General features: G+C 40.4%; 1 protein-coding gene across 2 annotated transcripts; it reads right to left on the minus strand.

Annotated features, from left to right (window-relative positions):
• Positions 1-868: 868 nt before the first annotated feature.
• On the minus strand, positions 869-14674 carry LOC119491175 (sodium channel subunit beta-4-like). 2 transcript variants are annotated; one of them, XM_037774893.1, is made up of 5 exons: positions 13830-14674; positions 4833-4996; positions 4406-4625; positions 3789-3918; positions 869-2444 (listed from the first exon to the last, which is right to left on the minus strand). In XM_037774893.1, the coding sequence occupies exons 1-5, from the start codon at positions 13921-13923 to the stop codon at positions 2351-2353; spliced, it is 702 nt and encodes a 233-aa protein (XP_037630821.1). In that variant the 5' UTR covers positions 13924-14674; the 3' UTR covers positions 869-2350. The 2 variants fall into 2 exon arrangements, with proteins under 2 accessions (XP_037630821.1, XP_037630822.1); XM_037774894.1 differs by lacking the exon at positions 13830-14674 and adding an exon at positions 5323-5759.
• Positions 14675-14729: the final 55 nt, after the last annotated feature.

Genomic DNA, 14729 nt, shown 5'->3' on the forward strand with positions numbered 1-14729 from the left:
AGTATCATTTTTCATTCTTTACATTCTTTTTCAGTGATCTGTCCCAATGCTGTGCTACCTGCATTACTAAGGCAGTATCAACGGACTCAAGTCTTATTGTTATCAGAGCAAGTTTGAATTGGACGGTTGCCAGTAAGAGTCTGCATACAAGCGTGGAAATATGGAAGTGAATTGGCATCCGGAGAATTGCATTATATTGCTCTCCCCACTTACATTATATCCTGCTGACGTGCCACTGAGCAAAGTACCAACTTCTTAAACTTCTAGAAGAGTTGTTCAATTGTATGATTCGCATTTAGAGGTATTAAAATGTTCGGAATAAGTGTAAAATGTCTTTCACCCTTCCTTTCCCGCAAATACCCGCAGGCCATCACTCTAAGTCACCTTCCGATCACCCTGACCTGGTTAAAGGGGTAAGAAAAGTCGTAGCAGTGTTGGGTGGTGCTTATCAAACATTGACAGAGTTAATTGAGGTCGATGTAAAGGGTTAAATGGGACCATACAGAGACATACAGAAATGTACCTGTGCTGTGGTGCTAGACAACATACACTTACATGAAGTTATATAAAATGCGCACATGCTAAAAATGCATTGGTTATTAGTCAGAAGCAGCATGATCAATTTCATTCATTTCTATAGGGAGCTGGGGAGTCTAGGGATTGTCTTTGATGAGGGTTAGGGATGTTTTTTTTTATACATTTTCTGTGTTTTTTTGATCCTCCCACCAGCAGAGGGAGCAGAAGCAGAACAGGCACCTGTGTTTCAATCTAAAGCGAAACAAAAAAAACCTGTGCGTAACCGGATCCTTCAGTCACCTAAGGAAGCCCAGTTGTTAGCCTTATAGCTAACCAGTTGATCAAAATCTGCTGTTGGCATTAATGAACCAAACACCCCATGCGGCAGTGTGTCAAACCTGGACCCGGCTGTAAACATGCAAGTTGGCTGGCACTGGCAGTAGTTAAGGTTAGATCAGGACCATAGACTTTATATAAAGATAGACGACACATCTCCACTTCCTCCCACTGTACAGAAGTGAAGCCTAAATATCCCAGATACGGGAGCAGCAATCTTGAGATTTTGACATCATTTGGAGCCTGAGTCTGCGCAGTAGCAATTGGGCGGTATTTATGTTCCGCCCACACACCCGCACGAGCCAATCACAAGCCGAGCACGGCCGCAGCTTGTCAGCTCATGACGTCTCACCCCCTTTTTATAGCCTCAAATAACTAATCAAAACCAAACTTATCAGAAAAATTAACACTTGAACAAACATAAGCGTGGTAAGAACTACATAAAATTACAGAAACCATCTTTGGGAAAAAATTATTTGACAAGTACTTTGACTTTTTTGTTTGGCCCATGTCCCATCCGCTAACATGGAGGTGGCGGGATTTATGACCTATACGGACCTAACGCAGCCAGCCACCAGAGGGCGATCGAGATGTTTTAGCTTCACTTTTGAGGAGCTGTCATGTCGTCCATCTTTATATAAAGTCTATGATCAGGACTAAAAAGGTCAGGAAATAAATAGCTTCAAAAACCTCTATCAAACCAACTTATGGTTTGCCAGTTACTCACAAGAACAGTAAAATATATGAAACATGTCCATTCAGTACTGGTACCTCATCCTCAAATGTTAAAATGCCATTTTACAAACAGTGTTAAAAAAGGTGTATATTTACTGGTTTTAATTAGAGCAAATTTGATTTGATTATGACTGGAAAATGTTGGGTTGAATGGTCCTGTGGTTTGGGTTTACAGGTTTGTGTATTCTGTGCTGTTCTTCAGTTGACATCATGGCAGTTCATGGATTGTGGCAATTCATCATGGCATCAAAATGTGTTTGTTCCCACTGGTTAGGTCTGTATGGGTCCAGGTTTGACTTAGAGTTGTGGATGGAAAAGGCAGGATAACTGTATTCTGGAGGGCAGTAGATTGAAATTGGGTCTATAAAAAAGAACTTAGGAACAACTTAAGATCTGCTTTGTGCAACATTATTCCTCTAAGATGATGTAAAGAGGGTATGAAAACAACACCTATATATAATTGGAGGCAGAGAGGGTTTACTTGAGGCTCTACTGTAGAGAAAGTGTTAGGTTTCAGTAAGCAGAATTCGATAACAGAGGCTGCACACTGTAACAACCGGGCTGCCGTGTAGGTGAGAGAGTGATCCAGGCCTGTGCACACTCCACACCTCCCAAATCTCAAGCATGATTTAAAATAGACATTTACATGTTGTATTAGTTAGCCGCTAGTAAGATAAAACAGTCCACCGATAACAGCCTTTTCTCTGAGCGTGTACATTTGTCGAACATATATACAAACATACAGACATACTTTGCTTTTCGCTCATGCCTTTGGTGTCCCTTTGTTGTCTGCTTTGGCTCCTGTAAGTCCATTTTCTGTGTTGTCATTCCCTGAGGAGCTCACCAGGCAGTCTTTGCTGCAGGGGACAGAGAAACCAAAGGTTAAGATGTACACCCATGGAGGGAGGAAATAGGAGTGATAAAGGCTATACTGCAGGGATTTTTACAAAGCCTAACCCTCATAGCCCCAAATAATAATCTAGTGTTGGACACAAATTGGAATTAAGATTTTACTGAAACGCATATCAAAGAAGTTAATTGAAAGCTCAGAGGAACTCATTTGAAACCTGAGAACCTTATGCCTCTTACCACTCTTGTAACATTTTTTATATGTATTTCATAAATAGATGTCTGCTTTGCAACTCACCACTGACATATCAATTGTGATAGATGTGACAAAGCAGAGATGCTGTCTGTCTTCCTTTTTCTGTCAGACAGGCCGGCCTTTCTGTTGTTTATTAGCTGCAGTCATACACAACATTATTTTTATGATGTGTCAATAGTCTCATATTAACCCAGTTAAGATGGCAGTTTGACTTAGAAATTAAACTGCATTTCTCATTTCCTTAATCCAAAAACAGTCCAAGTCAGTACAACCATTGTCAAATCAACACTTAGATTATTTCATCTTTATGTTATTGAAGGTTATGGTATATATTATTTTGTTTAATGATTGTAACGAAATGTGAAAGGGGCTATTTTAGTCATTATCTGGGCATTGTTGATGTTAATTTATTTTAAATCAAAAAGGTAATGGAGCGATTGATAGCCACATCCAGACAGCAAGTACAGGTAGTAATATATTTCTAAGAAGCCTATTAGTGTCTATAATCAACTACATTCTGTATTTTTTGTCATTTGTCCACAGTATCCTGTGTTAAAGGTACAGTGTGTATGATTTGACAGTATCTATGGTGTGGTTGCAGATTGCAACCAATTGAGTACTCCTCCGCTGCCGAGTGCAAAACCATGGTAACGCCGTTCGCCTCTCTCAGAGGCCATTCTTACCATAATAACACTATTTTAAGAGCAACAGAAGTTAGACGGCGGCTGGTGGTACCACGGTTTTGCCCTCTGCTGCTCACATTACCGCAGTTTCTCAAGCATGTTGGAGAACTACGGTGGCCTTCAGGTAACGTAAAAACATGAAAGGCTCTCTCTAGATCCAGTGTTTGGTTTGTCCGTTCTGGGCTACTGTAGAAACATGGTGGAGAAACATGGTGGACTCAGTGAAGAGGACCCGCTCCCTATGTAGATATGACAGGCTCATTCTAAGCTAACGGAAACACAGTGAATCTTAGTTACAGGTGATTATACACTAATGAAAACATAGTTATGAATATCATATTCCATTTCTGCTTCTAGATCCCCCGAAATGTTTCACACTGTTCTTTTAATACCGTAGTCAGTGATCTACTCACGTCTTCTCATCGTCCTTCAGCAGGAAGTGAACAACCAAGGCCTTTATCACCATGACAATGATAACTATGCCAATGACTCCACCCAGCACTGAGACAATGATGACTGTCAAAGTATTGTCGACCTCCCTCACTGAAAAGAGGGAGAGAGGGAGAGAGAAAGAGTAAGAGGAGACACCTGCAGCAAGACTCTCAGCTTATTTTTAATATCTGTCTGAAGGTACAAGCACTTATAAGCAGGTAGAATCAGCCAATTAGACTGTTATCGGGCTATTAAATAGGCATTATCGGTCACTATAAGCACCATAGATGTGGGTCAGAACTTTAAGCCAAAACACATGTTTTCCCCTAAACATAGCAAAGTGTTTTTTGTTGCCTAAATCTAAAAGAGTTGTATTTTCACTCAGTTTTACAACGTGTTAGAAGGTGTTGCTTTTAAGTTTTGCTTTTACAATGCAGTAGGCGTAGTAGGCCCCCAATGACGCACAACTATGGTGCTTATAGTGACCGATAACGGCTATTTAATGGCCTGATAACAGTCAAATTGGGTGCTAGAATACAAAGTTAGGTGTTTTTGTGTGTCAGGTGTATGCAACTGCACACATGCATGTGTCACATACTTCTGTCCACTACTATAAGAGTGTAGCTGGCACTGTGGTTGCGGTACTTTTCTTTTGGGTTCTTGGCGAAACAGATGTACTCTCCCTCGTCGTCGAAGGTGATGTTCCACAGCAGGATGGAGATGTTGTTGTTCTTCGAGGAGCCGATAAACTCCACGCGCTCATGGTACACACTGACCTTGGGCTCCACACCCTCAATGGGAATCACTGCTTCACATAGCTACACACACACACACACAGGTATGTACTTAGATACACATAGTCAGATGTATTTCCATATGTGCAAAGATCTGCATTAGCATGTACTAACGTAAAATGTATCCGAGGCATGCAACACAGAAAAAGTCAATATAGGCCGTATGTGTTTTGTTTATACAGTCCATGTTGCTCATGCTTGCACGTGTGTGTGTGTGTGTGTGTGCGGTACCTTGAGCATGGTTCCATTGTCATTATAGTGCCAGTTGAAGTAGAGATTTTTGATGCCAATACAGGAGGAGTAGGTGCAGGGCAGCAGGACTGTGGAGCCATTCATTGCTTCAATATGAGGCACTTTACTTGTCACGACCTCCAGTCCGCCAACACTCCATACACCTGAACCAAGGGAGAAAGGAAAAGGTTAAGAAAAAAAAGGAAAACCTTGGTTTTTATAAACATAAAAAAACCCTGCAGATATAAAAAAAAAAGGTAAAACCATAGTACAGCACATATAGTACAGACCAAAAACAACACATTTTGGTTAGAAGTTGGGTCAATTATAACTCAGTTCATGTTCAGGTTCAGGTTACTTTGCTTTTAAACAATTTTTTGGAGCAAAAATGACAAGCGATGAAGTAATGTTATATGCTGGCTCGCTGGGCTGGGCTAGGATCACTGTAAAAGATGAGTCATGGCATTACAAAGTTAAGTAGCTTACTTACTGTAAGTACAGCTAATGAGATGACAGTTTTATTATCCTCCTTAAATAGTGTTCACTAGTCTTTGTTAGTGTGTTTGAATCTCTTGAGTCGAAACTCAAACTCAATTTACGGCTGATGATGTAGCAAATTGACAGCTGGCAGTTTTAAAATCTCCCCTTGATGCAACTGAACGGGTTGTTTGTCTGCTCTGACTCTGATGCCGCCGTCAAGTTTCCTCCACTTTCGCCTTGAGGAGAGTGTCAAGTCTATCTATAGTCATAAAGTCCTAATGCTAGTACTTTGCAAAATACAGTAACCTAATCTTTTATGCTGTTTCCAGTAAAGCCTCTCATTCAAAGCCAAACAACAGTTCTTTCAGAGCAGTTAACTCCCCCCTGCCTCCTCTATGGCTTATTGTACAGCCCCATAGTAATAAACACAGTGCCAGTGATTCAAGTAAGGGTAAAGCAGAGGTCAAGCAGAGGGGAAATGTGGAAAACATGTTCCCAGAAGACTAATAATCCCAGGACCTGAATGAGTAATTGTCCTCTGATGGTTAATGTGATCACAGTTAAAAATGTGTTACACATTCATGACGTCTTTTGAACATATAGGCTTCTTTTAAATATATACTGCTGTGCTATATTTGCATCATCAGAATCAGAGTCAGAAATACTTTATTGATCCCCGGGGGGAAATTGAGAGGTTACAGTTGCTCTTACATAAACATAAAGACTATGTATGAAAATAGAAATAAAGGAGTTTGTAACATGTAAATGATGTACATAATGCTACAATATATAACCCTATATGTAGAGAAAGTAAATAATACATATAAGAATAAGAAATGAGAATATAAGAAATATGAACAAATATGTATTAAGACACATTATATAACAGATAACCACAGTGCAAATAAATAAATAAAAATGCTGAGACGTGGGATCTATTAAGTGTGTTAGATATAAATGCAAGAATAGTATAAATAAGAATTAAATAAGAATATTTCTTGAAATATACAGTATGATGCCAGGTTATTGCACAGTTGAATTATTGCACAAATTATTGTAGAGTTGAGTTACATAGAATATATCCTCTAATATACATATAATTATTGTAAATATTTTGTTATTATTATTTAAATTCCATAGCTCATAAGACATGACCTACAAACACTAGAGCCCTCTGCCCTCTACTGGTGAATAGAGATACTGATTCAATCAGGACATAATGGGTCAACCAAAAGATTTCAATTGTCCTGCAATAGTTAAGTCCAAGTAAGTCACTGGAAAGGCTTTTTTTGTCATCAGATTTATGACTGGAGTACAAGTCTTGTGACTTTTTAACAAAATCTCTATTTTTGCTCATTTACTATGCTATTGGTGCATTCACTGCTCCTGTTTGCACATCAAGAAAGGTGACCAGACTGTGTGTAAGACTTAGGTGGGTAACTGACATACAAACAAGCCAAAAGAGACAGCGAGAAAGAAATGCTCCCAAATCAAAACAAGTTGTTACAAAATATTATAGTTTTTCTGTGACGTTCTGCAAAGCAGAAAACACACAATAACTCTTTCATTTCCAAAAGAGACAACTTTAATCTTGTATTGATATTCGGGTCCCACTGGGCCTGGTGTGTTGCTTTTGCAGTGACAGCTGGTGTAATTCTCAGATTGTTGCTCTGGTGTCCCTCACACACTTGGGACCTATTTATAAACGCTCTTCTACACGCTGACCTGCTCAGGATCACATTGCACTTGGACATGGTGCAAACAGTGTTAAAGTATATGCATGCCTATGTGTTTGTGAAGTCTTTACGTTTATATAAAGAATTTCGCACCACATGTTTTGCAGCACTGTGAAGACATCGGTATTAAGAAAACATTAAAACACTGGAATCCCTCTGTTCATTTTGGATGAAATCAGCATTTACTTTAATACACTGGGTGTTACATTCTCTGGACACGCTGTAGTCAGTTGGGGTGCTCACTGTAAAGTTGCGATAAATTGCCATTTTTTTTGCTATTTGTTGGCACTGACATTCTTCATTCTGACATCCCATACCAAGTGCAACTATGGATATTAAAAAAATATATAATTTAGAAAAAAAAAAACGGTGCCCAGGCTACAAGTCATTTTCAATGGAAGCCGGTGACATGAAGCTATATATTGACGCCATTACACTCGACATTTGTCGCTGCGTGAGTGGCGTGACCCGCTACAAATCAAAGTTGAGCTGGTCTCCACTACTTTTTTCAGTGCACCAATGACGCCCTTAAGGGTCAACCAATCATATGTTTTTATTTCACTGTATCATTCTGTCTAAAAAATGCTGTTAGCCAGTTCCCAGCGACATAACTACGCCAATGTCGAGTGCTTGAGCAACACTTCAATGGCGACGCGACAATGTAGCTGGCCACGCTGGCCGTTTTGTTGCTTTTGTCGCTTGCAGTGTGAACATAGCATATGTGTGTGTGTTGTGTTATCAACATAAAAGTTTTGATCAATTAAGTGAATGCAGCCATCCCCGACTCAATCACCAAATTCATTGCTAATTCAGTACATGAGGATTTTAATTTAATTCAACTTTTCAATAACTGTCTGGCCTGTCAAGTATCATATAGTTCAAGAGAAGAACAAGCTGGATATATTTGTTCATACAGACTCAAAAATAATTTATAGTGACAGTTTTCTGGTGCCTGTCAGGTTCAGGTGGCAATCTAGTTTTAAATCTCTGAATGTTGCATTAAAAGTATATAATTATACACTAAAGTTATTTCAGGGTGTATGCTTTGGTTGTACTTTTTCTTTGTTCAGTTTTCTGAATTTGATCTTTCGTCTTCTCAGTCTCACCTCTTCCCTCTTGTCGTCTAACATCCGATATTTTTACCTCTCCTCTGTAGTCATTTCGACTCGTCTCCTCTACTCAACTCAGACCATTTGGGTTCTCCTTGTTCTTTTCTGTTTCTGGTTTTGCTCTCTTTTAATGGACTCTTACTATTCTTTTTTTCGCAGCACTGGGCACTTTCTCTCTCACTCTCTTTTTTTCCTCAATATTTCTGTCTTACTTGCTCTCAGAACGTTTTCCTCAGGGACGCTGTAACTAAATAAATAGAGGAGAGATGTGGGGAGCTGGTTTGTGTGTGTGTTTTTTTTGGGTGTGGGACAGGGGTGGAATCAATGGCAACATAAAGGTTTGAATGTTTTCTGTAGCTGGCTGCTTGTGTGAATCTTTGCGCTGCTTCTGTTAAGTGGATTAATGCATAATCTTTTACTATCTATCAGCAAGTACTGGCACAATGCCATTGAGCAATGTTTGCAACCAAGTGCTCCAGAGAGGATAATGGTGCAAAGGAAAACAAGTGAGAAAACAAGGGAGAATCTCCCTCCTAAATGGCTCACGCACACAGGAAAACATGATGATCTTGTACATATCTGAGAGGAGTGTCCCCCATCGCGCCTATAAATAGATTTCACACCTCAACTCTCTACTATCCTCTTCCTCTCTGCCCCCTTTCTCCTCTTCTCAAATCAGTTTGTCCTGACAACACCCATAGATCCACATACTGTAGTAATGGACTATGTTGTGTATGTGTGTAGCATATGTATTTGAACTCGTATCTGTGTGTGTTTGTGTACATGAGTAATGGAATGCATGATATTTTTAGCACCACTATCAAAAATCGCTTTTATCCCAGTTGGGAAACATCAATATCTGAACTGATGGGGAGGGAAATCAACTGACTGTGAGTGTGTGTGTGTGTGTGTGTGTGTCCTTGGCTGACTGTCAAGGTGAGTTTTTTTTTTTTTTTTTTAAGTAGGCCACAGATTGAAGAGTTAATGTATTTCCGTGTGAACCCATAGAGAACCGACCGAGGCCACTATTACCTCTCTGAGAAAGAGAGGGAGAGAGAGAGAAGTGATGGGAAGGGTGAAAGAGAAGGGAGGGAGGAGAGGAACGAGGGAGCAGGGGTAATGAAGGAAGTGCGGTATGTAGGAAGTGATGGAAGGGGTCACACGGGATGGATAGGAAGAGGTGTAGGGAAACATCCTCTCCAAGGTGAGTGAGAGACTGCAAGGCAGAGAATTACAATAACAGCTAAGTAACTAAATCATCAGTGGTCAAGGCAGGGTCACGTTTACATGTAGAGATACGCACATATGTAACATGATAGCCACGCAAACATGTAACAACATACGGTACAATCATCTACTGATACTGACTGCTGTGTGGTTATAACCTGGGCCGCTCTGCATCTGTTTTGCCTCATTGCTTGTTTTACCACAACTCTTCCTGCTGTTTGTTGTTTATTCTCTACGACAAAATGTGTTGCATAATCCCTTATGTTAACATATGGCACCATAGAGTGAGACTTGTGAAAGTGAAGAGGATGTAAGTGGTTTAACGCCCAGCGATGAGGTGACAGTTGTATCTTGGAACTTTTTGGATTACACATCTTTGTTTTCTGAAGAGTATATTTGGTCCGTGAAGTAGTCTGTCCTCCGAGTCTTGTCTGTTATAATGAGGGCTTGTAATGTTAATGGCATCTCTATGTGAATAATGAGTGATACTTTGAGAATGAATAATATAGTTCCAAAGGCTTTGAATGCGACAGACCTGACAGCACGTTACGGTCATGTTTCACATATCATGTCTCTGATTATTGTATCAAAAGTGTACATTATTACAGTAGGGAGTTTATTTTTAAGTAGTTAGAAGTAATTAAATATCCCCATATTTTCGTCTAATATTCCCCATCTGGTTTTGATTGTCATTTAATTTCTGTTTTCCCTGGCTTCCTTTTCTGTTGACAACGGGTCTGTTGAGAGAGATTGCTGTAATTTTTTGGCAAAGATTATAGGAATCTAAGAAAAGAATTAGATAAGAGAAACAGAGTGCTTCTATGCAGGCATGACATTTCGACAGATGTGTAATGTGCATATTTTGATGAATAACTGTATATAAAATAGAATTGCAGAATACAGATGAATAATAGACGATGATGCCGTCATGTTGGAGAATGGAGGTGGACAACGCTGCCACAAATGAGGTTGGGATCGACAGGAGGGATCAATTTGATGTCTTAAATAGCGACGGGAATCCATTATGATGTCACTACATAGTGGACATAATAACTAAAAGTCACTGGAGTGGCAGTACCTACAGAAATCAGAATTGTTATTTGACTGATGCTCCAAGATGGCTGCCACAAAATGAGTTTGGTCCAAGGTCTTTAGAAGGGCAACCAAAAAAACAAATGAAGGAATGATGGTGATTGACTGACAAGAGGGAAGGGACCACAGTGGCGACCACTGGGACCTAGATAGGTTTCAGATATAGAGCTCTACATAGGAGTGTGCTCCTGTAAAACACACCAGAGATTGGTGTTTTGGAGATTGGCGACCAAAGAGTGATTATTATTTTTTTTTACCTTCAAGCCCTTGTTTGGCCTGCCAGATGTTAAATTCCATGTTACTATACACAGCTAGGACACCATTTATCTTTCTGCTGGCAATTCTACTGGTTCTGTACCCTTGAAATGAGATTGTCTTATCTTGCCTCAACTGCATCAGATTTACCAGACCTCGTAGCAATTAAGAACAGAATAAAAGAAGGTGACCTACTAATTACAACAGCAAACACCCCAAGGGTGAAGCAACACAAGTAAGGGATAATGTACAGCCAGCCGGTCATTGTTGTAAAATAAACCCTGATATTTCACAACAATGACCCACTAGCTGTACATTATCCCGCTTATTACACGGCTACTTACTTAAGAAATCAGTAATTTGACACAGAAACGGTCCGCCAGAGTCGGACATCAGAACTGCGCCCATAGCTGTTATACATAGCAACGGTCTGCTATAAAGACATAACAGACTGTAGGACGCCATGATTGACCAATCAGAGCCGTGTAATAACTAAAGATACAGGCTTGCATCCAACTCCATACCATACTAACCCATACAACAAAAGACAACACAGTGTTCGAAACTAATTCTTGTTGCCTGTTTGATGAAATGGGAAAACTGAGTTTTTTGGACAACTTTGCTAAATAAAACCCTGAAAATTCAAAAATCTGGATTATGGGCTAATATATAATGTACTCCGCAAAGTAAGACAGATAACTTGGTGTGAGTCACAGCACCGAAGAGGACTTCCCAGTCGTGTTTCATTGTTCTCAGTTGGAGTCCAAAGGGGTCACCTGCTGTTAGCTATAATAGGCAAGGGGGTTAAGTTTGACCCTGAAGTGACCATGCTCCCTTAATTTGTTTTTTTGTGTTTTTCTGAGGTTATTAGCTTTTTAAAAAGCACCCTTAAAAAAATAAAGAGGGAAAAAACATGTCTGTGATCTTCTGACATTTGATCTAATCAGATTGAACAAACCTCGGAAATTATCAAGAGCAATAAAATCAGTTTCTGCCACATTTAGGAATATTAAGCGCCCATTTGAAATTTGAAAAAGGCCGCCCCTCAGGGGCAAAATCTCTTGCTTTTATCGCAAAATGCACAATTGTTCATCTTAACTACCCCGTGATCAGTGTCTCTGAGTTTTGATTTCATTTTAATCTTATAATTTTTGGGATCAAATCTGACTTAGTTGGCCAGATGGTACCAAGAAAACCACCTCATAAAAGCTTTTCAAATTAACAATACTGTACAGATATTTGCTATTAGATTATAGATGAACTCTACTGAATCACATGCTTTGGGAAAGTCTGACAGGAACAGAGGTTGTTTTACATTAGGATATAGAATTACAAGCATGTCACCTTTAATGTGTGTGTATAACAGACACGATTTCAGACATGGGAGGACCATTTTTTTTGTTTTCAAAGTTATTGATTTCTTAAGTAAGTAGCCATGTAGTAAGTGGGATAATGTGAAGGGCGCTGGTCATTGTTGTGAAATAAACCCTGACAGCTCGCTCACTGTACATTATCCCTTACATAATAGGAGATGAGCGTAGTCTGAAATTGTGCTCTTCAGTCAATTTATATAATGCTATCCAAATGAAAACAAATGAATGCTGCACATTCTTACTTGAATAGATGACATTGTATTAACTGACATTTCAACACAATGATCCTACCATCCTTAATAAAGCATTATGTCAAAATGTTACAAGTAGAATGTCACATAAATGACAAGATGGTGTTGGATTTTGCTCTTTTTTTAATAAGTTTCTCTGCATATGACCTGATGCCCATAACCTGTATTTGTATTCCTCTTTCTTAAGGGAATATTTTGTTATAAGCTTTTCTCATTTTTTATCATGTTCATCGCTATTGTTAAATCCTTAAAAAGCAACCTCATCTAGTGACCGTTGTATGTAGAAGCATTTAGTGTGTGATAAGCTGATGTCAGATTAGCCGTACATTGTGACATACGATGAAGAGGATCAGTCATTTGTTATATAGGACTTATCTTGACCAAAGTGCAACACTTTTTCCTTAATGCCTTGATCAGACAACATTGGGAATTTGAATAGTACCAGCAATACATTTGTGGACCATTTACATGGAAAATCCCCGAAAGAAAGAAATGAATGTGAAAGTAATCAATTAAAAGAGAAGAAACAGCTTCATTTGAGGTAAAGTATAGCCTCTAGAAAATACTTCTGCATGGGATCTTTGGGTGTAGAATGAACTTAAATATCAGCATAATATGAAACATCATAATTTGATAAGGAGAGCACTGAAATAAAGTTCTTCACGTATACCTGTTGGTCTTGTTTTTGTGCCTTATGGCCTAACTGTGCCGAGTTTCAAAACAACTGCGAGCTAGGAGGAAATGTTGGGATGTGGGGGCACCATTGGGTGCTACAAGAAAAACAGGGAGTGTATGAGCAAAAGCACAGATCACCACTGCACCACTACGTCACTACCAGTAATACTACAACACAAGCACACACACACACACACACACAGCCGTGAACTGTAACCTTAACAAATGTTTTTATGTACTCTGAGAAGCACAAGTTCTTCTACATTTTCTTCTTTCCCCTTTATTGTTTTTCCTAGAAAGAGGCACCATATGAAGTACATGCATGAAGAGCCATTTAGCCAGTCACTCATCCAGCTCAGCAACCACCAATATCCAAGTTCAGATCGGCAGAGGGTTGGATGTTATTGACCTTGGTGCCCCTCAGCGAGGCAACAAGTAAACATCACCTATTACATCACCATCTGTTTTAGCCTCCAGGTGTGGAAAGAGAGCTAAAGCAGAAGCGACAGAACAGCAGATGTTGTGATGGAGTAATAAAAAAGAAGGTATAGATTGACTGTGACAGCCGTGAACCACCCATTTAGAGCGGCGTAGAAAACACTGAAACAAAAAGGAGCAAAAGAGGAAGGTGTAGAGGGCATAGAAACAAGTTGAAATGTATAGACAATTAGAGGGATTCACCCAATCACAAGCTGGCATGAAAGTGAGGATATAGAAGTACAATGTTGTGGTGTAATGTACAGAAATAGTGGAAGAGTGAGGAATGACAGCTGAAGGTATACAGAGAAGTATAACTCACCGAACAGCAGTACAAGTGCCAAACCAGTATGGAGTAGATCCCCTGATCTCAGCCGACCAGAGACACTCAAACCAGTGCTGTCCACTGACGCCATGACACCACCTGTCTGTCTGTGTTCTTGTCTGTCTATGTGTTTGTGCAGAATGCTGTCAATCTGTCCCCGTCTGCCAGTCTGGTCAGCCTGAACTGTGTCCAATCAATGCAAAATGTGTTTGTCTTATGAGTCTCTGGAGCAAGGTGGGACACTGAGCTGTGCAGCCAAAGTCCTGCTCTCAGTCCCTCCCTCTTCTTTCCTCCTCTGCACTCTGTCCCAGGAATGAGCAGAGGGAGGAAGCGCAAAAAGAGAGAGAAGGATAAATTCCTTCAGGGAGTTCTCTCCCGACCAGCAGTTGTTCCCTGCGTTGCTGCACTCCAAGCAGGCCAGAAAAAAAAGCAGAGGAAACTGAAGAATGCAGCAGTTGAATGAAGAAGAGTGCGGGGCTTGTCTTGTCTCTCTCTCTCCCTCCCTTTTTCCTGTCCTCTGTCGTTGCTGTCTCGTTCAGACTCAGTGGTGATTATCCAGCAAAGGAGAGTGCGAGGCGAAAGGCAGAGAGGAGAAGCGAGGTATAGAGCGATAGCGGCGTAGCAGCGTGGTATCAGACAGCTCCACTGCTCCAGCAGAAGCAGCAGCAGCAGCCAGGGAAGCAGGCTGGCTGGCAAACCCCACAGGGGGAGACATAGGCTGGAGGGTGGGGGGGAGTGAGGGAGAGCACGAGAGAAGCACGGAGGGATGCTGGAGCAGAGCCAGCAGCCAGCAGATAAGCAGCAAGCGCGTGTCTCCCCAGCCAGCGTAGGAAGGAATGAGCAACGAGAGGTACTGCAGAGGTAGAGGCGAAGAGAGAGAGAGAGAGAGGGAAGGAG

Source organism: Sebastes umbrosus, chromosome 7 (assembly GCF_015220745.1).
Source record: "Sebastes umbrosus isolate fSebUmb1 chromosome 7, fSebUmb1.pri, whole genome shotgun sequence".
Classification (NCBI taxonomy): domain Eukaryota; kingdom Metazoa; phylum Chordata; class Actinopteri; order Perciformes; family Sebastidae; genus Sebastes; species Sebastes umbrosus.